The sequence below is a fragment of the Corvus kubaryi genome, unplaced genomic scaffold (genome assembly GCF_017639235.1).
Source record: "Corvus kubaryi isolate FWS band 111438036 unplaced genomic scaffold, C.kubaryi_AGA036_p1.0 37328, whole genome shotgun sequence".
NCBI classification, from domain to species: Eukaryota; Metazoa; Chordata; class Aves; order Passeriformes; family Corvidae; genus Corvus; species Corvus kubaryi.
The window spans coordinates 1,852,215-1,875,887 of NW_024581106.1; the positions used below are offsets into that span (position 1 = coordinate 1,852,215).

General features: G+C 35.7%; 1 protein-coding gene across 19 annotated transcripts in view; it reads left to right on the plus strand.

Moving 5' to 3' along the window:
- Nucleotides 1-23,673, plus strand: part of MYCBP2 (MYC binding protein 2) — a 177,458-nt gene that overhangs the window by 41,198 nt on the left and 112,587 nt on the right. For 17 of the 19 annotated variants that reach the window (XM_042029615.1, XM_042029618.1, XM_042029620.1 and 14 more), the window contains exons 8-18: nucleotides 447-543; nucleotides 4,970-5,043; nucleotides 6,212-6,350; nucleotides 6,958-7,034; nucleotides 8,570-8,774; nucleotides 9,679-9,843; nucleotides 10,543-10,701; nucleotides 11,170-11,374; nucleotides 12,047-12,192; nucleotides 12,920-13,021; nucleotides 21,400-21,507. In XM_042029615.1, the coding sequence (XP_041885549.1) occupies nucleotides 447-543; nucleotides 4,970-5,043; nucleotides 6,212-6,350; nucleotides 6,958-7,034; nucleotides 8,570-8,774; nucleotides 9,679-9,843; nucleotides 10,543-10,701; nucleotides 11,170-11,374; nucleotides 12,047-12,192; nucleotides 12,920-13,021; nucleotides 21,400-21,507 (1,477 nt within the window). Of the gene's footprint in view, nucleotides 1-446; nucleotides 544-4,969; nucleotides 5,044-6,211; nucleotides 6,351-6,957; nucleotides 7,035-8,569; nucleotides 8,775-9,678; nucleotides 9,844-10,542; nucleotides 10,702-11,169; nucleotides 11,375-12,046; nucleotides 12,193-12,919; nucleotides 13,022-21,399; nucleotides 21,508-23,673 lie in introns of those variants that run through there. The other 2 variants (XM_042029622.1, XM_042029634.1) reach the window with 2 other exon arrangements.

Below are 23,673 nucleotides of genomic sequence, written 5' to 3' on the forward strand. Positions count from 1 at the left end.
TTTTTAATCTGGTTTTTAATGGATATATTAATATGCCCTAATGATTGCCCTTCTCTATAGGGTAACATTATCTATCACCCTCCTGGAATTGCTGTGACTATTTTGTTGATTTGAAAAGTGGGGACAAAACCACCAGTTTTTGCTGTGGCTTTGAATTGTATACAGATCTAAGTAACAGAATTAATATGCGGGGCTTCAGAAGTTATATACAAGATTCAGCATGCTAATCTACAGCATGTAGTAAGTGGAGGAAGGGAGTCAAATTTCCATTTTTTGATGTGGAATTTGATTAGTAGAAAAAATGTTGAGCATTGTTTGATGTTAAAAGTTTCCAGAATTTTAAAACAGTATCTAAAGTAATGGTTAAATTTTTTCCCTTTTAACACCTGTTGATATATTTAAGAACATTTTCATACCTATATATATTTTTTTTTTGCTCTTGCCAGGGCTATTTATTATATAGAGATGTGAATAATCACAGTATGACAGCCGTAAGAATAAACCCTGAAACTTTAGAACAAGATGGTACAGTTGCTTTGCCAGGTAAGAACCTTCAGATAAGAGAAATTTGGTATAGTTTGCTGTTTATATTCTGTGTATTTTCAGGCAAGCAAAAGAGAAACTGAAAGATTTTGAGGTCATAGATACATTGGTTTTGACTTTGCTTTACTTTAGACCAGCCTCAGTATTTCACTTAGTGGCCTTGCATCTTACTCCAATTGCTGGAAGAATATTGCAACAATTTTAGAATATGTGATCATCTTAATTTAAAGACTAAAAGAGCTTAAATTCTTTCCTAAAAAATTTTATTTCTTTCTGATTTGAACTTGGAGTATTTGGCTCACATATGACTGTTGCCAGGATCTCTTACCTGTAGGCAGTTATAAACTATGAACAAAACCATTTGGTTTTTTAATAAGGTAAAAATATATCCAAAAAGCAAAGGCAGTTAATGAACACTGATGGACCATGCTTCTGATGTTTATATTGCTGGTGGATTTTGGTTTATTTGTTTGGGGATTTTTAAAATTTTGGGTGGTTTTGGTTGGGGTTTGTCTGTTTTGTGGAGGGTTGTTTGGTTTCATTTTGTTGGCCTTTTTCGGAGGAGCCTCATAACATCAGTCTGTTTAAAGAAGGAGGATGTTCCTGGAACACGGCCTTCTAGTGAAATCCATCTGTTCTTAGCTACTCACATAAACAGTAGAAGGACACAAGAATACTATTTGGTCAAACAATGACAGGCTTATTCTGTAGATCAGAAGAAAGATTTTGTTTCATTCTGACAAAAATAAGAAACCAGTGGGTTCTTATTTGATTGAAACCTCAGGAAAGTTCTCTAGGATTTTTGTCTTTAAAACACAAATAGTAATTTTTTAAACAAGTTCTGAATGTTGAATCTAGTCCATGCAACCTTCTGCACATCCTTAAAGTATGGATGTCTTTTTAAGCTGCTTGTGTTCTTTGTGGGGCTGTATGACATATTTCAGTGAGAGTACATTCAAGGACCTGAAAAAATGCCTTTCAGAGTGATTTTTCAACTTTCTTCACCTCGGGGTGTCTTCTTATAGGAGTAGGGTTCTTTGATGTCCTTAATTATGTTACCATTTTTAAACAAATCAGTGTTATTCATGCAAGTCTTGAGAGAGACTTGAGCACATTTAAAGTCTACCCTTTGGAGCTGTTAGCTTGCTTTTGCAAATCTCAGTGACAAGTGTCATTCTGCAAGACTGCCTTGTATTTATACTATAAAAAAGACACAAATTAAGTGAGAATGTGCCTTCTCAAAAAATTGCAAAAGCAAATCTTACAGCTTTGGGAATACCCATTCAGAAATTTCTCAAACTGTTTTGCATGGTTGCATTTTGTGTGATTTGTGATGGCGTCAAAGTAGATGTTAAATGTTCTTTGTAACTCCAGTCCTTTGTATTTCAGTCCTTGAGCTTTGCTGTTTTGGTTTGTGCACTTCTACACATTTATCTCAGTGTGTTATTGTGAGCAGATATGACCTTGTTCTTTTGCCTAGGACAAATTCCAAAGGGTCCACTTCAGTTATTTTGTTTTACCATTAGGGGGGGAAAAAAAAAAAAACGAAGGTAGGGGGCAGATGTCTGACCTGGTGAAAACTCGGTGGGTACGTAACTGGATAGTAGTGGCTACCCCACTGAAATGGTGACTTGCAATTTGTTCTAGTCCTGAAAAGCCATGCTGGGTAGAACTAGAGGCCTTGCTAACAGCTGAACACAGCAAATATTTGCTCCTAGTTGGTATGGTATTCAGACATGGCTCTATCTGGAATTAATCTCTTTCAAATGCCTGGGCTGGTGATAACACATTTGAAAAAAGGTGCTAGAATTTATTCATACAGGGGAGGCATAGATTAGGAGCTTGGTACGAGATGTGGTTAGAAGTGATACTAGATAGAAGTCACAGGACCTTAGAAAAGTCAGAGAATTACGGGAACGTTATTTTCTGCTTTCTCAAACAGTAGGATCCATCAGCTTCTTGAAACTATAGACTTCTATTTTTGAAGGGTAATCTTTTCACTGTGATAGATGATCTTGCAAATCCAGCCTTATATCTGGAACTACCAGGCTGTGTGTCAACATTCTTGTATCTAATGCCTTTGCCAAGATTTGTACACTGTACCTGAGTTGTGCATCTGTTTTCTCAGTCCCCATATATCATAAAAGAATGTCTGAATTCCTTGAGAATTTACTAGGTGACTGGACCTGAATTTACAGAGGTTTTAGTCTTCACCATTTCTCTCAACAGTAATGCTGACTGCATACCTTAAACCAGTTTGTCTTCAGCTGAAGAAATTGCAGTCACATGGTATATGGTTTTATAGTTCTTTGAAATTGCAAGTTAGTATCTTAGGGTCAGGACTATTCCCTTAGTGTGAAAAGTACTGCTAGCTGAGGGTAGCCTAGATGACCTCAAGGCCTGCATTATTAGCAGGTGCAGAATGCACAATATGAATGTGGAAGTGGTGCTTGACAGTCATCTTCCCTTGAAGCCTCTAAGAAGGCTGTGATTAACAGATGTCTGTAGTTATGTATTCTTAGTAAAATATAAACCCTTTCTCTTTATAGCAGTCTCCAGACAGAAGCCTTAGTTATCCTCATCTCCATAGTAATTTCCAAAGTCAGACTGAATAAGATTTAGGCTTGATCATACGAGCTCCTTCCTAACTGAGACGCTATACTGGCCTGGTTTTTCTCGATACTCCCATTTGCCTTCCATTTTTTACTCTTCCCATTAATTTGATATGTAGTGCTGGGCCTGGATGTTATCTAATCAAGTGCTAATTTTTAGGACATCTTCTGGAGAACATGTATTAAAAAATCCAAAAGCATTCCTGTTCCAGATTTCCTCTTTGAACAGATCTACTGTAGGAACAACCCCCAGAAATGTTTGCTGGGAGATTCAGCTCTTCTTGAAATGACTCAAGCAATAGGCTAAATAATGTAATATGGACCCACTGGTGGCCAGAATGTGCTGTTTCCTTGGCTGTTCTGCTTGTGTGAGCGTGTAATTTTCAGTCATTCAAGGAATCTTAATGTTTACCCACTTCCTGTAACCTTTAGAGAAATGTCATTTAGATTAGTTTTGGAACTTCTCATCCAGTTACTGATACTTCTTTTGTTTTATTACTAATACAACTTTGCAGCATAGAAAATTAGTAGTGTTATCTGCCTCTGGTTGTTAAATCTGAGATTATTTTTGCGACAGCAGTATTTCAAACTTCAGCGTTGCTGCTGCCATTCTCCATCATGCTTGCTGCGTACCCTCTGTGATTCATACCCGGGTGTGCTCTAAGGGGAAGGAAGGTTGTCTACTTTTGGTACTTTGCTTCCAGATGTGAGAATTACAGAAAGCTTTCTAATGCATATTCTCTTCCTCGTAAGATACTGTATTGGACTGGGCAGTATATCAGGAAAAAGTAAACAAGTTGATGGGTTTTGTGGGGTGTTTTCAGCTGTTTTATTTTTAATGCTCCAGGCAGGTAGCAAAAAACCAGCAAACTTGCTGGTTATTCTAGAAAGACATTTTTTGTGCTTCGTTTAGCATTAAAGTTATTAAATAAAATGCTAATACTGGATCTTTGTTCAGGCTATGAAGCAAATATTTGGAGTGTAAAGTGGCTGTCCTGTAGTATTTTTGGAAGAGGTCTCTTTCCTGCATGTAATCAATGAGACAAACACCTTACCATGTGATACCAATCTCTTTGCCAGTAGCTCCATCAACAGAGCAGGAAGGAAAGAAGAAATGGTGTAGGGGACACAGGTTTAAACTTGCAGAGAAAGTGGTCTTTTTCTTTTTTTTCCCTTCGAATTTGGGTAGAATTCTTTCCCTACCATTTTTCTTGGAATTAGCTGACCTATTTTCAATAAATTAGTGATGTATTCAAGTATATACTTCATAGTTTTCAAAAATTCCCTAGATTTTCAGTTAACAGTTTGGTGAAATTTATAAATCATGAAAAAAATGAGATCAGTCATGAAAACAATGGTTTATTTACTTCTGTAGGTTTTATATGCTGGACTGAGGAAACGTTTCTTTAAAGATAATGGTCTTTATAAAAAAAAGTCTTTGGGGAAGGAGACTCAATAGTCCTGGAAAATTTGAATTTAGTTGTGTTATAATAGTTTAGAATATGCCTCACAGGTGACTACTGAATGGGTTGTTTTTGCAGTTAAATATTGGGCTGTAACCACTTATATTTCATACAGTGGAAAGTGCCGTAATAATTCCTACGGGAACTAAGGAGAATTACATGCTTTTGGTGAGACAGGAGGTCTTAGTGTAAAATAACACATTATCAGAACAGTATGTATGATCTCATTTTAGACAAAGTAGAACTCTCATAATCTGATTGGAGTGAAAATGAATTAGACAAAAGCAGAGGTTAGTGTGTATATGTATGCTAATATAAACTGATGCAGTGCACTTCATCTTTCTCTCACAGATTGTCATACTGAAGGGCAGAATATCCTTTTCACAGATGGAGAATATATTAATCAAATTGCAGCATCTAGAGATGTAAGTTTTACAAATGATGGGCAAACTATTTTTCTCTCAACTGGGTTTTATTTTATAATACTTACAGCTTCCTTTTTGCTTCATGTTTGGCTTTTTCTTCACTAACACAACTAAGGAAGAAATCCATGTAACTAGAAATAATGAGAAACTGCTATATCTCTGCATAAAAAAGCAGTATTTTAGTATTTGTTCACACAGTTTTGATTTGTGATGGATTTTTAAACTTTTCAGGTAAGTTTTAAGAAAAACTCCATTGCTCTTTCAGGGAAAAAACATCTTAGACATTGATAATATCTTTCTAACATGTTCTACAGGCTCTTTGTGGGATAACCTTTTTAAAGCTTAATGATAAACTTTGTTCCTGATAAAATTTCCTGTAATTGCTTTGGAAATTGTTGGGGCATTTCAGCCAGTTTTAATAGAAGAGATAGGAAATATACTACATTGCAGTAGGAAATATACTACATTCCATTAGATTCTTGTGTGAAAATTTCCTGTTGGCCAAAGCTGTGGAAGCCCAAAGAACTGCTCCTACTAGGGACAAAACCATAGTGGTGATTGTATGATTTTTTTCAGCAGACAGTTACTATGTTTTTAGTTCTGGTGTGGTTTTTGGTAGTGAGAAATCTGTAAAACAGGGAGGGGGTGAGACTGAGTTGTCAAAAGATGCCAAACATCAACTGTAAGAAAACCAGAATTAATCCATTTTCCTCCTAACAGAAAAACTGTTAGATTTTTTTGGTTTTTAAACAGGGCCAGATGAAGATACTCCAGACTTGTAAACAGAAAACTGTTCTAGATACTCTTTACAGCAGTCACTGCATGCAGAATTTTGGGTTCTGAATCAGGAGAAGTTGAGGGCTTGAAAGATAGATGTAAATGGTTACAAAAGTAAGATTTCTACAGCAGTTCACTACTTTTATAGTGCTCATAGCATTTTCATAGAACTCAATATATGTTTAAGGTGTCAGATACTTAATTCAGCTTGTCCTGATGGCCACTTTCTTCTTTTCTCCTCTGTAGTAAATGTTACATTATAATAAATGTTACATTATCAATGTGTCCTCTGACAGTTTACTCTGAAATAATACTGTGTTGATGCACTTAGGACTGGTAAATTAATGCATTCATTATACAGTATAAAGTGGGTTTTTTGTATTTATTGCAGGATGGCTTTGTAGTGCGAATATTTGCCACGAGTACTGAGCCAGTATTGCAACAAGAACTGCAGCTTAAGCTTGCAAGAAAATGCTTACATGCCTGTGGCATCTCGTTGTTTGATCTGGAGAAAGATTTGCACATTATCAGTAAGTTCTTTTCTTTGAAGCTTAATGACAAGTCTGTTATTCAAACAATGGAGGTGGAACACTGCCCTTCGCTTTGGCTCTGTGATGTGCAGGAGGGTATAGCTCCATGATAAACACATAGAGGTGTTTGAAATTGTTTAAGCCTTATTTGACTCAGAGTCAAATCCATACACCCATTTTGAACCACCTTTCTGTCTAGTACTACTCATGGTTTTCTAGTATTTCCCTTCAGTTGTATAATAAATATATAATTGTTTGAAGCTTGGACTTTATAAAACATAGTTAAGCTGTGGAACTCCTTGCTGTAGGTCAAAGTTAACAAGTTACAAGGACCACTGACTCGATAAAAGGAAAAAAGCATCACATTGGAAAACACGTTTGCATCAGAATTTGAGGTGAAGAATTGTTAGTATATATGAAGGTATTCTGAAAAAATATCACTTGGCCTTTGCTTTGTGGTATTTTTGCTCTGTCGAGCCTGCTTTTGGCTTTATCAGAATAAAAAAAGAAGCCTATTTAGCTACATGGACCAGCAGAGTTGCATAGGTAACTGATCTGAAAAACTGCCTGGTTGAACTGTTCAGTTAACACAATCTTACTTGCACAGGTACAGGGTTTGATGAGGAATCAGCTGTCCTTGGTGCTGGGAGAGAGTTTGCACTGATGAAAACTGCTAGTGGAAAGGTACTGAAAATGTCCTGTGGTAAATAGCAAATTGCACCAATAGATGTCTGTGTTTTTTTAATTTAATCATTATTTTCCATAGTTCCTTTTTGCCTTTTCAGTGTGTTAGAATGTATGTCTATGACTGTATCCAAATATATTTTTCAGAGCCAGCTTTAAAACATAAAAGGCAAATAGTTATTTAAAAGCATAAACAGATAGTTGGAGCCCCTGAGAAATCCATAACTTGAATTTATAGGATTTTCTACAGTCAGTCTCACAATGAAGGGCTTTGTTTTAAATTTGGGAAACAAAATTGCCTTTTGTCTACAAATTGTGTTAGCAGCTTTGCAAATTTTACCACCTCATAACTTTCCACAGTCTGACCGTAGTAATTTATTTAAATCCCATCCTGATTTTTTTTCGGATCTTCTACAGAATTATTGATCCCCTGTGCAGATTTTTCAGTTGATTTCTTTAAACCTCCTCTTAATGATTTGATGTGTTGATTCTGTTCAGTAGAGACTTTTTTAGAGGCATTTGCATATTTATGGAAATTTAGAAATAATACTGTCACTGACTCTTTACATTACTTACTGTGTTTCTGTGTCAGTGTGAAAAACTAATGCTATTTATCTTCTAGAAGCATAGTCTGTAATTTGCACATGTTCAAAATTGTATTGCTTTATTGGAATGAAGGCCTTGCTCTGCTGCTGTCAAAACAGTGGGATTGTTGAAAATTTTAACAAATAAATATTTTTTTAGAATAAAATTTGATGGTATGTAACAGAATTTGATCAAGTAGAACTCTTCAGCATTGGAGGAGAAAGATTAACTTGATCATTCAACTAGCAAAAATGCCTGTTCAGTATAAAATTAACAAATTTTCTGGGTTTGGTGTATAAAGTTGTCTGTTAAGGTAGGAAGTACAATATATAAGGCAATGTAAAATGGCTTTAGGTGCTCCATAGGTTGACATACCAGTTTTATAGAACTGTTGAGTTGCGTGGTTCTAAAGGAAACTTTTTGGTTTGTGTCAGTAATTCTATGTTTGTTCATGTGAAATACATTTTTCTGTTATTTATGTGCTCAATGACCACTGTGCATTTACTAAAAATGGTTTTAAAAGCTGTTGAAGCATATTAAAATATGTAGTAATTTGTTATTTTAAATTGATTTTATTGTTATAATACCATCTTGTCTTTACACGGACCAGACATTTTTGTCAAGTGTTTTAAATGTTTAGTTTCCTCTGAGTAGTTTCTTCTGTTCTTTCTTGTGTGTTCAACTCATCTAGCCAAACAATTATATATGAAAACTCACTCAGTGGCTCAGTAGAAAGCACATTTTGAAACAAGCAGGATCTAATCAGAATGTTTCCCCCATTAAGTCAAAATGGATGGGTTTGAGCTATAGATGTTGAAATGGCATAAACAAAGTCAGGAAGAGTGCTGTGTGGTTTGAAATGAAAGGATTTAAAAACAAGGCAACTTTGAGAATTATGTAAGCTTGAAGTGCTGTGGCATAACTAAAACTGATAAACTTTTTTCTCCTAGATTTATTATACTGGCAAATATCAGAGCCTTGGAATCAAACAAGGTGGCCCTTCAGCTGGCAAGTGGGTTGAACTCCCAATCACAAAATCTCCAAAGATTATTCAGTTTTCTGTTGGACATGATGGCTCACATGCCTTACTTGTTGCTGAGGATGGAAGCATATTCTTCACAGGTTCTGCTAGTAAAGGAGAGGATGGTGAATCAAGTATGTATCATTGCTTGCTTGACCAGTGGTTGGTAACAGCCTCTTAAACAGTTTTTAATTTGAAAAGAATTCCAGAAACATGTAAGCATGCCATTTGTGCTGGAGATTATGCTGGCCACAAGTCCTGACAACTAGTTCCAAAACCGCTCCCAGCTACAGAATCCAACCTCTGCTTTACCACAGTTTGGATTGTGTGGTAGAAGTACTATTTTAGAGTTGTCCTGAGAAAAGACAGTTGTAAATTTGGTCAAGAGGCCATTCTGTGTGCCTGGGACTTTGAAAAACTGTGGAGCCAAACTTTTGCCTCTTCGCTGTTGTTTTATTGAGCTTTGGAAATGGGTGTTTTGGTGACTGATGGAGAGGTGCATTGATGAGAATTTGTAGAAACAGATCATCTGTGCTTTATTAGGCAGAAATCTTCAGACATTAGAGAAGACAGATTAATTTGATGTTCAGACTAACAAATGCCTCATCAATATAAAATTAACACATTTCCTACTCTCGATTTCTGTAGGTGTGTGTGTAGGTTGAAATAGACTTTGTAAGACAATTAAAGATAGCTTTAGGTGCCCTGAAGCTGTGATCTGCTGTAATACTGAATTAAATACTTCACTTTAGGAAACAGATGGTAGATGATGATGTGGTAGATTAATAAGAATAATTAAAGTGTTTTGAAATACTTGAAGAATCATTTCTAAAAGATACTTATCTAATCATGTCTTTGCTTGCCATTGAATTTTTTGAGAGGAGTCAGTATAATCCAGTTAAAATTCGACCAGGAGATTGTACGTATAGTTAGTTGCTTGGTTTTGTTCATTAGCAGTCTGAAAACTTACAAATATCCCTGTGATGATTTTGGGGTTTTTTTGGTAGATTTACTTGTAATTTATTTCTTTATTTAAAGCTAAAAGCAGACGGCAATCAAAACCATATAAGCCTAAAAAAATTATCAAAATGGAAGGAAAGATTGTCATATCTACAGCGTGCAATAATGGAAGCAGTTCTGTAATTTCAAAAGATGGAGAACTCTACATGTTTGGAAAAGATGCCATTTACTCTGATAGTACAAGTAAGTTAATATTGGTCTTTTAAATGGTTTCTCAACTAGAGTAATTGAAATTAGTATGGAAGTTTTTAGCTCATGAAAATGTTTGTGTATTTCTTACTTTCCTAATGTATTTCTGACATTCTGTTGATTCAGACAAATATGACAGAAGGGTAGAAAAAGGCAGTTTCCTGAAGTTCTGTAAAAGAATTTAGCATCAGTGGTGACAAATACCCAAATGAATTCTTCCACTAAGGAGAAGAAAAAAAAATTCACTGGTATTAATCTGACACAAGAAGGCCACACAGGAAAAAGTCACAGAAATGAGATGTGCTTTGCTACAAACAAAGGCTGCTAGAAACCAGGCCTGATACGTTTCTGTGCTCATAAGGTAGCAGGTGATCCTGTACATCACAGTTTAAGTAAAATACTAATGAAATAAACTCCGATGGCTTTATGACTCCTTTAGAATTCTTTTTCAAAACAAGTGATTTGCAGCAGTTTTAGGTTTGCTTTTGGCTTTTCTTTCTTTGCAGGACAAGTGGCCTGGGCCTAGTTCTCCTTTCACTTTTTAGTCTAGCACTTGTTTTTTATATCTGTTGTTTTTCTCCCTTGCTATAAATTTAAAAATTGTCAGTGTCCACTAGCCATTTTGTTACCTCACTGAGTTTTCTTCTTGGCTAGAAAGTGCAATATGTGATTTAAGTGTTTTATGTCTTACAGGTTTAGTAACAGATTTGAAAGGCCATTTTGTGACTCAAGTAGCCATGGGCAAAGCTCACACCTGTGTGTTAATGAAGAATGGAGAAGTTTGGACATTTGGAGTAAATAATAAAGGGCAATGTGGACGAGACACAGGCTCTATGAGCCAGGGAGGAAAAGGTGTGGAACCTTGATATTTTTTTTTTTTTCCTTTTCTTTTGTGTGCTGGCAAATATCAGAAGTGAAAAAAAAGCTAAACATTTAGTTATAAAATGTAATTACAATGCTAAAGCTTGAATACATGCAACGTGCTTAAAAAAGTCAAGCATGCCCATGCACAGAGAGGTTTCAAGATAGTCACTGTGCTGGCTGAGCAGGCAAATCAGGCAGTCCTATTGAAACCTGATCTGTGAGTGTTCTTCAGAGCTTCAGCAGTAAGCCACTGTTCATAGACACATAGAATAGTTTGAGGTGGAGGGGATCATTTAAAGGTCATTTAGTCCAACCCCCCGGCAATGAGCAAGGACATCTTGAGCTAGATCAGGTTCCTCAGAGCCCTGTTGAACCTGTCCTTACCTCTCTGGGTAACCAGAACCCTCTCTGTTGGCCTCAGAAAGCAACTGTTTGATATTTCAATATCTTAATAAGGTTTTGGAGTTGAGAACATGGCAACAGCAATGGATGAAGACCTGGAAGAGGAACTGGATGAAAAAGATGAGAAGTCCATGATGTGTCCTCCAGGCATGCATAAATGGAAGCTGGAACAGTGTATGGTGTGCACTGTATGTGGAGATTGCACAGGCTATGGAGCCAGCTGTGTTAGTAGTGGGCGTCCTGACAGAGTACCTGGAGGGTAAGGAAATGTGTGGAAGTGTGTGTGGTACAGTGTGTTGGAAAGCACTTGTTGAATGGGAACTGAGTTGAAATTTCCATCTAAGTAACGTTATAGCTAAACATATAGTTGTACGTGCTTTTAAAATCGGAAATGGCTTAAAATTTCTGTAAATAGCTTGTAGTAGCTGTAGGTGATTTAGTTTTAAAAGCTTTTTTTTTACTTTAGCATGTAGTTCTTTACTAGAAGCTGTTGGATATGAACACCACTATAATTTCTGTCTCTCAACAGAGCTGCTGGCTCAGGATAACCATTCTTCGTCGTTATGATGGAAGTTTTTTGTCTTTGCTGTTCAGACTTTTTTCTGTTACTTCTTAGTTGAGCTGCAGAGGGCCACTGCTTCACCATTACTATTTCTCCAGCATTTTGTGTGCTCATTGTTTCCTTGTTTATGTTTTCATGTGGTATACACTAAATTAAATGAAGAGAAGTTAAAGCTGAGAAATCAATTCAGTGTGTGGTCCTGGCACCATACAACGCAGCTAGGATTTAAACTAGCTGTACTTTCTGTTCATCTCAGGAAAGCTTGCATGTCTGCAGATAGAACAATCTAATAATCTATGTCTTAATTACTGAAGCATCAGTAATGCACAAAAATAAAAAATAGTGATAAGGCAACTCTGTTCGCTACAGAATCTGTGGCTGTGGCTCAGGTGAGTCAGGCTGTGCTGTGTGTGGCTGCTGCAAGGCATGTGCTAGAGAACTGGATGGCCAGGAGGCAAGGCAAAGAGGAATCCTTGATGCTGTAAAAGAGATGATACCTTTAGATCTCTTGCTGGGTAAGTGATACAAAATTAGCAAGATGGCTTTTAATTCTCATTCTTACTGCACCTTTTTTTCCCCCTCAGTACATTTGTTTACACACTTTATTATTACAGGACTGTTTTAGTATAATATTGGTAAAATGGTGCTTAACAGTCAGATTTATTTATTGGTGATTTGGCAAAGTGGGATCATTCCGTTAAGTGATCTGTTTTAAGCTTACCCTTACTATAGTCATCTGTGCCACTTTGTAACCTGTGCAGTTATGATACTAATGTTAACACTACAAAGTTGTTCTTGTCCTTTTTGATTTTACCCTGAAAATTTTTCTATAATGTTCTTATCAGGATTTAAGCATTCTTTAAATAAAACTTGGCTAATTCACATAAAACCTTTTAAAAATATAAACAGTCGTAGACTTGGTTTAATAATACTTTCTGAAACTTTTTAGAGGAGAATGGAGATAAACCATGCCAACACATAACTAAATATATATGTGTATATGCCTAAGTACGACTCAGTGATGTTGGAATTGTCAGATTCATGAAAACCAGGAAATGAGGAGCTAAAGCTTAGAACTCCTCCAAATTTACTCAAATCCCTTTTATTTTTTTTATTGTCAGGGCCATGTAAAAAGTAGCTAGTAAGTAGGTTTTCAGTTTTCATTTACTTAACTTCTTTTAGGTTTTATTGCTACCATAACGATTTTAAGGATAATTTTACATATTTTATTAATCTATTTAGCTGTCCCTGTTCCTGGAGTTAATATTGAAGAACACCTTCAGCTACGACAAGAAGAAAAGCGGCAACGTGTAATTAGGAGACATAGATTGGAAGAAGGAAGAGGTGAGTGCCTTACTGAGAAGAGGCTTGAATAGCTTAAGAAACTTCTGAGTCTGCTTTCTAAGAATGAAAATAGTCCTCCAGTGAGCCTGTACAGTAATCAAACTAAATCAGATCCTAAATAGGTAGCTTATGTAGTAGCCTGCTTTTAGAAAATCGGGGAAAATATATGTGTTTAACAAAGTCTATACATAAGAATCAGAATTTTAATGATGGAAAGGAGCATTTTATATCATTTTCACAGGTCAGTTTGGGTTTTTTTGCTGTTTCCTAGTTAAATGATTGTTTTTTAAGTTAAAACATTTTTATATGAAGAGATGAAAAGACTACAAGCCTGTCCCATGCTATTTACCTATTGTATGAATTATCTAATTACTGTACTAAATTATAACTTTTCTGTATTAGCGTAATAGGAGAATATTGATGGAATTAAAAAACAAAACAACACTGCAACATTTCAAAATTCTCTTATGTTTTATCTACCTCATTATTGTTTGTGTGGAAAATCAACAATGTACCTTAACTTTTCAGCACTCTTTGTGTTCTAAAATATCTCAGTGTCTTGTCAAATTAAATTTAAGAAATTTAGACTGACATAAATTGTAACATTTTTTTGAAGCATGATGTGGTTGCTAAGATTATTGTGTGTTGAGAAGAGGAATAACTTTTGGGATGTATGCTCTTTCAAGTTCCTGCTGTTAGTAAACACCACTTTGATTCTTCTTGTATGAATTAGATACTGGTTTTACTTGAATACAAAATGTGCCTTGTAGTCACAATTAATTCTTAGACTGTGCCAGTGAATCTTGTGATAAAAATTGTCTTTATTTCACTTGGATTAAGAAATTGCTGGTTTTAACCACAAATAACAACAAGAGAAAGCTTATAGTTGCCTATGCATGTGTGAAAGGGTGGAATATTTATTTTTCTTTGCATCTTTGTGGCTAATTTTAGCTGTGAGGTGAAGAGAGGAAGCCTTTGTTTAGGTCATGTCAGAGCTGCTGCATGCTGCTGGCAAATATTAGTTGCAGTTAACAATTTTTTCTCAAATCCTAATTAAATGCCCAGGCATTATTGAAAGGTGCCGCTGTTCAGCCCATCAGTGATGACAGAGCTGGGAGGTAAATTTCAGTTAAAAGAAAAAGAAGAGTGGCAGAAAAAAATTTACATTTGCTTCTCTTTCTGTGGTTAGAAGTAGAACCAGAGAAACTTATCCCTTCTGTATGCCATCTATGTCAAAAAGCAAAAAAAGATCAGCTGAACAGTCTGAGGAATGTATTGTTATGGTTGGTTTTATAGGTGTATGGGTGAAAGGAGGTTGTAGCTGGATGGGGATTGGTCTCTTTTCCCAGGAAACCAGTGACAGGACAGGAGGACACAGTCTTACGCTGCACCGGGGGAGGTTTAGGCTGGAGGTTAGGGAGAAGTTCTTCATAGAAAGGGTGACTGGGCATTGGAATGGGCTGCCCAGGGAGGTGGTGGAGTCACCATCCCTGAAGGTGTTTAAGGGAAGACTGGATGTGGCACTTAGTACCATGATCTAGTTGATGTGGGGGTGTTTGGTCATAGGTTGGACTCTATGGTTTCAAAGGTCTTTTCCAACCCAGTTGATTCAGTATAGGGACTGTAGCTAAAAAGATACTCTTGGCCAGCTTGTTGCACACATTTGTATTATATTCTCTATCTAAAGAGCATTGAAATCCCATGTCTGTGTGGCTGTGGGAGGTAGTGGGTGTGCCAGTCCAGAAGGATTTGTTTGGTTCAGAGTGACTTCTTGTGATAAAGCTGGGAACAGTGTTTTACACATACTTAGAGATCTTGATTTATATAATCAGGTATGAATATTTGATTTTACTAAAGTTTGGGAGAGGTGTACAAGCACAAGTCAAGTGCTGGGAGTATACTGATTTTTAAGTAGTCTAATTGTTTGTGCTTCTTTACCAAAGCTCCAGTTACAGTGACCTCTGATTTAAAAAATATGTTCTCGTGGTCCACTTGAATTAAGAGAAAAAATGATGGTTATGTCTGCAGGTATGACAATCATTTAATTCCTTCACAAGATCAATAGTGGTCTCTTGTATTGAAGAAGATAAGAATGCTCATCTTTATTTGCATTTATCTGAAAATTCAAACTGAATTTAAATGTTCTGAGTAGACGTAGTTGTCGTTAATAGCTGCAACATCAATGACCTGGTTCAATGTTACTATCGCAAGCAACTAACTCATTTCTCAAACATTATCCAAGTAGCCTGCCACTGTTTTAAAGGACCTGTATACATGCTGCTCAGGAGCAGTGCACCAAGTAACTTCAGAAATTTTAAGTGCTTATGCTGAAGATTTCTTTGTTTTTTATCTTGAAATGAGTCACAAATTATAGTTGCTGCGATGGAATTCTAAGCAGTAAATAATCTTTGTTTCAAATCAGTTTTTCACGTTGCTTTACTCAAGAAAGAAGTTCTATTTTAGTGGGGAAAAAAAATAGATCCTCTAAATTAATAGTGGAAAAGAAATGTTTCAGTCTGGGATAATAAATAAACTATTTTTAAAAATTTGTAAGTTTCTTAATATTTATTATATTTCTTTGCTCTTTTCCGTGCATGAGTGACTGTGACAAGCAGTGAAGAGGGCTCAAAATCAATTCTGCATTTTTGAGTTGGGTGTGTGACCTTCTGAGAAATAAAGCCAGGTGTATTCATCACAGCTTCTGCTAAATCATAATATCTCAACATAATTATTGATGGAATTATCTCTGCTTTTCACTCTATCTGTATTTCTGGTGAGAAGTGAAGGAGCTGATTTTCCACATGGTGAAGTGTTTGTTGTTTTTCAAACTGGTTTGGGGCTTGATGAGAGAAGTGAGGGATGAGTATGGAAATAGTTGCACTTCATTGTTCTCTGTGAGGAAGTTTTGTATGTTAGAATATGGTTAGATTATTTTTACTTTCTTATGAAACGAATTTTTTCATTATGGGGGTGTTAAATTATGCCTTACTTAATACATTACAGAAACGTGTGGGCCACATTGTACTATTAATGTAATGAACCTAAGACTAGCGTTTTCTGAGGGGAGCTAATCTTGAAAGCTGTTCGTGCAACTTTTTCAGATTGGTATTTGAAGTAATAGATTTTGGAATAGTCAAAGATTTCAATTTATCACTTGAGGATAATTCTGAGGGGCGGGTTTCAGAAGATAGATTGTTAAAATAGCTTTTTAAACTGTATTTAACTAATAAGCTAAAAAATACAGAAATGGTTCTCAAAACAGTGATAATAAATGGTCTTAACGCTTCACTGGTATTTCACTACTACTCTTTCTCAGCCTATGATATAAAACCTCTAGATGCTCATTACTGAGATGAAGATTTGGTGTGTAATTAAGGCTTAGCTTTTGATGCCCTTACAGAGAAGGAAAATTAATTTTCATCAGTCCTACTCTACTTGCAACAACAAGGAATCCATAGAAAATTGATTAATTTTAGTCAAAGCTGCTCTGTTTTGAGACAATATTATCTGAGGCTGCATAGATTTGGGCATTTTTTCATTTTTCTGAAGTGTAACTGATTCAGTTAATTCAGTGATTAGTTTTACCATGGTAGGCTAAGAATCATAAATCTGTTTAACATCTGCACAAGCCACTCTGAGCTTGGAATCAGTTGTCTGTTCGTTGCTGAACATACACATAAATGCAGAGCAGAACTATCTATACAAGTGCAATATTACTTATTAAATAATACTGCAACTTTTTCTTACAGTTTTAGTTAAATGTTTATTTTGATGACATGCTTTCACTGTTAAATTTGTTTCAAAGTTCTTCAAACAAACCAAAACCAATCAAAAAACCCCTGCCTTTTCCCTTGAAACAGTATCAAACTCATACATGACTTTTTAAGAATGCTTTCAAGAGAAAGCTGTAGGCTTTTGCCCCTAATGACCATCAGGTATGGTTCTGTGAAGTTACATTGTTGTATTTGAGTCTGAGATTCCTTTCTGAAAGAGCTAATTATTGTTAATAAAACTGATGTTTAAAGTAAAAATATTTATATTGTAGTTTCAGAAGTCAGATTTGTAGTAGACTCAATAAGAACAGTTCTGGTTAATATTTGCTGGTTTAATTTCATGTATTTATATATGGAAGTACATTGTTCATATATATTTAACAATATATAAGAAGTCAAGTATTCAGAAGGGAGAAGGGCTCAAAATTAAGATTATCATAAATCTTACTCCCATCTCATTCTTTTATTGCTCCCATATTGCCCTGCATGATTGTTTTGGCTAGTGTGTATCTCTTTTTCCCCTTTAAAAGGCCTTAATTTTTCTTCCACACCTGATTTGCACAATTTTAATGTTGCTTTAAGACTACAGGAAGAGGCATCTTGTCTTTATTGACAATGTTTTGAACAAAAGAAGCAAACTGCAATTAACATTAATTTCGGCACATAACATTCTCCATGAATTTTTTTGCCTTATTAATAAATTGCCAGTCATAGTCTGAAAAATACAGTTTTAAAGAACATGTGCCATAACTACTATCCCTGCTCCATAAGAATACTAATTTTTTTTCTTTAAAAGGGCTTTATAGATGGGACATTATATCCCTATGTTTTCCACTTTTAGTGGAACTGAAGTGAAACGTTTGTCTCCAATTCCATTTTCTGAAATATTTTTCTTTAAAATTTGCAACCTGTTGACCTGTTAGATAACTAGTTGCCTATATTAGGGTTTTGTCTCCCTACTTTATTACTAAAACCCAGCCAACCAAAAAAAAAACCCTTTTGCTTGGCCTCTTTCAAGAAGCCAAAAATAGGTTTTTACAACAGAGGGTGTGATCTAATCTAGGATTTTGCTCTGCAACCTGAATTTATACTGCTTTTCTGTCTGTGTACCTCATGATACATGTCATCATGTACTATTTTTCCAGATAGCCTGCTCTGTTCAGTGCACTGGTACAGAAGTCAGCATTTGAGATAATTGAGTTCAGTCTCCTGTAATCAAAGGTTGCCAAATAGCATTTGTTTAGTGTGAGGTATGAGAAAAAATCCAAGTATGTGTAATATAAAATCAAACATGAAACTCTTTCATAGTTGTGTCTAAGTGCTTAGATGACCAAGAATGCCAAAGCAAGTAAGTGCATGCATGTAGGACGACATAATTGTGTACGTTTTTCTGTAGTCTACTGCATTATTTAATAAATGCATTCTATTTGCAGAAAATGAAATTATTTCTGTGATTAAATATATGTATTTTTATGCTTTCAATTCCCTGCCAATGTCCATTTTAAAAGGTCTGGACCAAGAAAGGAAAGCTAGTCTTGACATTTCAGCTAGGGCTGTTTAGCATCTCAGCTTAGCTATGGAAAAACAGTCTGTGAAGGGTGAGAGTGAATGTCATTTTGCATGATGTAGTGACTGATTTAAAATAGCTCTATAGTCTACCGGTGACTCGTCTTTGCTTATCTCTGTCACTTGATCTTCTAAAACAGAGACTGGTAATAGATTGTTATTCCCCATGCAGATCTACCTTAGAGGCTTCTAGAAGAGTTTTCCAAATAATATGCCGCAGGCATTTTTTAACAAATTAAAGGAAGTATCTAATGTGTGGCTGGATTGTTACACCAGAATATTCGTGGTACCTAGACTCTGCTCTCTTTGTACAGGCAACCTCAGATGTAAGCAGAAAGCAGATATGGTCTCCATGAATTGTTCTAGTGTTCTGTTGCCTGTGTTATTTTGGAGGGAGAAGGAGGTACTTAACGCCTTGCCAGCACATGACCAAGGAGGCAGACATCACAATGCAATCAAAATGTAGATGTTTCCTATTTTATTATGATCATGTTACAGATTTAACATGCACAAAAAGCCAAAGAAGATAACAGACCTGTGTTACATGGATTTGTGTACAAGTTACTATGAAATGGCAATCTATTGCATTTAACTTTATTTTGGATTCAAGTTCTTTACATAATGGTAAATAGTGTATAGGAATATCCAGAAGCAAACACAAATCCCGCACTGGTCAGAAGGTTACATTGTCGTGGAATTGTTGCCCTGACTAGAGGAGTGTGATTCAGATGAGTAGCTTGGAAACTGATGGCAGCTGTGTGCTAGCACCATGCTGGAGCTGGCAGCCACTTATGCTTACTAAACTTCCTCTGTCTTACAAATATCCTGTAGTCCTTTTGCTCACCCTCCTGTACTTCACTTCCTTCTGTCCTCCTGAAATTCTCTTTTATTATCTTTGCTCTTAGCACTAAAATGCCAAAGGCTGCCTTCAGGTCTGTATCTCATTCCCTGCATTGTTTGTTTTGCAAGCATTTTTTGGAACTTAAGAATGTTTGCCTCACTTATTTTGAGATCACTTTAGTCCCCCACAAATTTTTCAGATCTACACACTTCAAGCCACTCTTTTTGCAGTCCTTGCATCGCTTTTTGCAACTTTGTTAATGTGAGCTTCACTTTTGTAATGTTGTCCTGTCCATTCTCTATTTCTTCAGCTTTTAATTTCATTAGGAACTTGTCAGTAAGTAAGTCCCACTACTTTTGCCTTATTTTTTCGTGCTCTTCATTCACATTTCCTCTGTATCATTTGTCCTTCAGACATTTTTAGCTTTCATAATCTGCTTGTCATTCATCTCTTGCCCTTTTTGCCTTTTCCTGGTGTGCCTCAGTATTCTCCTCATTATATCCTCTCCAACTTGGTAAGAGGCAAAATGTGGTGTAATTTTTTGTATAAGTCAAAACTGTGGTAAGTAGAATATTAAACACAGCACGTGACCTGGCAGAAGGTAATGTTTACCAAAAGCGTATCTATTAAATGGAAATTCCAGTTCAGAGGAGACTGTGAAAAGGGGGAGCACAATATAGCAAGACAACTGAAGGAAGAATCTGCAGGATGAAGGTAAATCAAAAGCAAATGATCATCCTTGATTAGGAGAAGGAGCTCTGAATTAGCAAGAGGATCTGTTCTGGAATAAGGAGAGTCCAAATAAATACAGTAGAACAAAAATAAAAACTCTATGCTGTGTGCAGAAACAAACATGATTGAGGAGGTTTTGGGCCATTATATTATCTAATGTGTATGAACCTCTAAGCTGGGGGATAGACAGTAGTGTATTTTTAAAACATTTCTCATTTTGATTTTTAAGTAAATGTTAAAATTTGGGAGCTTCTCTGTATGAAGACCGGTTTCCTTATCCGAAGGTTCAAAAGCTACATAGATTTGACCTAACTTCTCCTTAAATGTCTATCCATGCTGTTTAGTATTAGTGAAGGAGGGTGATGGTCTAAAGTTGATAGCAGAAAACCTGAGGCAATGGGCATTTATGAAAAGTTAACCTACATTGTCTTGTTAATAAGGTTCAGCTAAGGAATGAGTGTATCAATGAATCTGCAGAAGAAGAACGAATATTTGTATTCAAAGTTTTGCATAAGCAGTTTATAAACACAGCAGTCTGATTTGGGGTGCTTTTGTTTAGTGTTCATGGCTGGATTTGGGAACCTGTGGAATTGAGTGTCACTTGGAAGAATTAGTTGCTCCTGATTCATGGTTTCCGTTGAATCTGAGACTTCTGAAAGGACAAGAAGTGTCCAAAAAATTATTGGTGGCATGCTTAACCTAAAAACCAGGAGAAATACAGATTTAAGAAACAAATTGCTTATCCGTGACCTGTTTATACTCAGCCTCAATTAAGCATAGTACCTCACTGCCTAAGTCTAGATTTTTAAAAAGAAAAAGGAATCTGGAAAAAGTTTTAAATACATGTATCATTGCTTTCTTAAATCAAATCTTCTCTTGAAGGCCTTTAAATAGGTGGGAAAATATTTTTAAAATAAATGGATTGTCAAAATTACTAAGTAGGTAAGAAAAGAGTCATATGATTTGAATAACTTTCTTCATGAAACATGTAACTTTTTCTTTAAAAGTGATAACTCTGCATCTTAAATATAGTAATTGCAAACAAGTTTATGGTGGCGGTGGTGTTTAAATTTAACATTTATCTTATGATCTTGTTCCAAATCAGTATTTTGAATGTTACATTGTAGGATGTAAGGCATGATAATTACTATCTTTTGATGACAATAATGGGTATTTGCTATCAAATTTTAGTCTAGTTGTGAGTATGTTGTATTTCCACTGGTTGCAGTACAGATGCATACTTAGAAATTCAGGTAAAACTATCACTATGGGACATTTATTCATTTTTTGCATAAGTTACCAAGAAATGGTAGCTTTCTTATATTTTAAAGTCTTTTGAATTTAAGAAAACAAGATTATAATTATTATTCTTTTTGTTTTTTCATTGCTTTTAATTTGAATTTTGTTTAACGCACTGTTTCCATTTTGTGAGCTTTCCTATGCATGTGCAAAATGTTTCTCCTCAGGCCCCCTTGTAATTCCTGGTCCTATTTTTATGAACCATCGAGAACAGGCTCTAGCCAGAATCAGACTCTCTCCAGCACCGCTAAAGCATAAACGGGACAAGCACAAAGGTATTTGGTCTTCCTTATTGACTAGGGTGGAAATAAGCCCAGCCTCCCAGTCACTTCTTCCAGGCGCTGCATCTGTCTTTTCAAAGAGCTGCACAAAATGAGTTCTGCCTTTCTTCCTGTTAGTATCTTGTTACCTGAGGAGAAAGAAAATGCATTTAAATGTTGACCTTTCTTTAGAAGTGTAAGCATTAATTAGTCTGCATTGTCTGTTTTTCTTTCCCCCTTTTTTTTTTGTGAAATATGCATTGTCTTTCTGTGTGTCTTCTCTCATTTCTAATGCTGTCTCATTCCTAAGGTTCTTTATTTTTACTATAGGAAACTCTACATGTTAAGAGTGACTCAAGACTGTTGCACTGAACTTGTGTTGGGTTTTCTTATCCTTTGTGTTGTCTATTTGGGGTGATTACTTAAAAATATCAATTCCAGGCTTCTTAATTCTGGCATAAATCTTTTCATAGGTATGTTATCTTTCAACTAGAGAAATATTTGAAATAACGTAAACATTACTTTTTGCTGACTTTGAATGGTGAGAATACAAATCAAAGTACAGGTTTTTCTCTGCAATTTTCTTGAGTTAAATGTTTTTTACAGAGTATAAGTATGGAGGTGTCTTTATATTTCAGACATTTTTGTATGTGTGGCAAGACAATTCATTATATCTTGGATTTCTAAGTGTGTCATTTGTTCAGATATAAATGACTTACATATTTCTTAGAAAGTGGTAATGTATTACTAAAAATTTCAACTGAACTTACTGAAGTTGAGCTGTCTCAAATCTAATCGTAGTTTGTGTATGTCTGTGTACTGATCTGTCTGTACATACGTACATAAATAAAAGATAAATATGTAAAATGGAGACTACAGACCTGATCAAAGTAGGAAGCTCTTAAAAATCATGAACCCAGAATGCTTCAACTATTTTCTGAAGAATAGCTATATATTAAAAGAGTTAGTATGGCATTTCAGTTGAATTAGTAGAAGTTACTGATAGTATTTGGCATGTATCTAAACATGTATGACAAACTGTATGTCGGTTTGAAGTCTTATGGGATAAAGTTTCAGTGTGTATGGGTGATAGGCTTGCTGAATTTTGAACATACTGGATTGTGAAATCATCTTAAGTTTATTTTATGGAAATGAAAGCAAAATGTGATCCTTTGAATCTGCATAACATTCAGTCTTTTTGGAAGGCATATTGTCTGAGCTTTAAATCATGATGGATTTAGTTGAATAACCTGTCATAATCTCACTGGAGAGACTGCATGCTGAAAGAGAACATACTGAATCTTAAGTGTTGTTACATGAGTGACAATTTGCTGATGGCCATTAATCTTGAGCTGGTTGCTACTGCTGGTTGTACTGCAAACCCTTGACTCCACAGGCAAGTACATAAAGGAGTGTGCTTGTCCTGCCTACATCTGTGCTTTTTTGTCATGTGTTGGTCATTGATCACTTCAGATCAAGTATCTCTTTAGAAGAGATATATTCATTAGTGTCAGTTTGAGGCTTATGTTGCTTCTTGGAGTTGTAAGAACAGTGTAAAGGTCTGTGTTGGGCTGCAAGATTTTTGTCAGATATGCCCTGTAGAACTGAGCATTTATTTTTCTTTCAGGAAGGCTATATGCAAGGAAATACTCCGTTTATTTTAGTTCTTTGTGTCTTATGCTGAACAGATAAGGAGATTTTCAAGTTAACTTCAAGACCCTTCTCTGCCTCAGAGGATGGCCTCTCAAAAGACAGCCATATATTCCACTAGGAACTAGAAATACCCCTTAACTTCTTGAAGAGGTTTCAAGAGAAAAAGGAAAACTGGTGAAGTGGGTTCTTAGCCAAGTAACAGGCAAGGTGGGAATTGTGAAAAATATAATGTATATTTCTTACCTTAGAAGGTGTGCCTCTTTTCTAGAGGCAGAATGTAAAAGAATAATAGAGGCAGAGATAAAAGGACATTATCACACTGAAATCAGCAAGTTCTTATGTTTTATTTTTGAGTGTGATGCTTTCCAAACCCTTCCTTCCTTCAGATGCTTCTGCTATAGTAGTCTTCTTTACACCAAGCAGACCTTCAAGATCCTTGGGCAAGGAACATTTAGTTCACTGGTACTTACCTGTTGCCATTTCTCTGCTTGCAGCTGCAGAATTTCTCTTGATAATGATACTTAAACT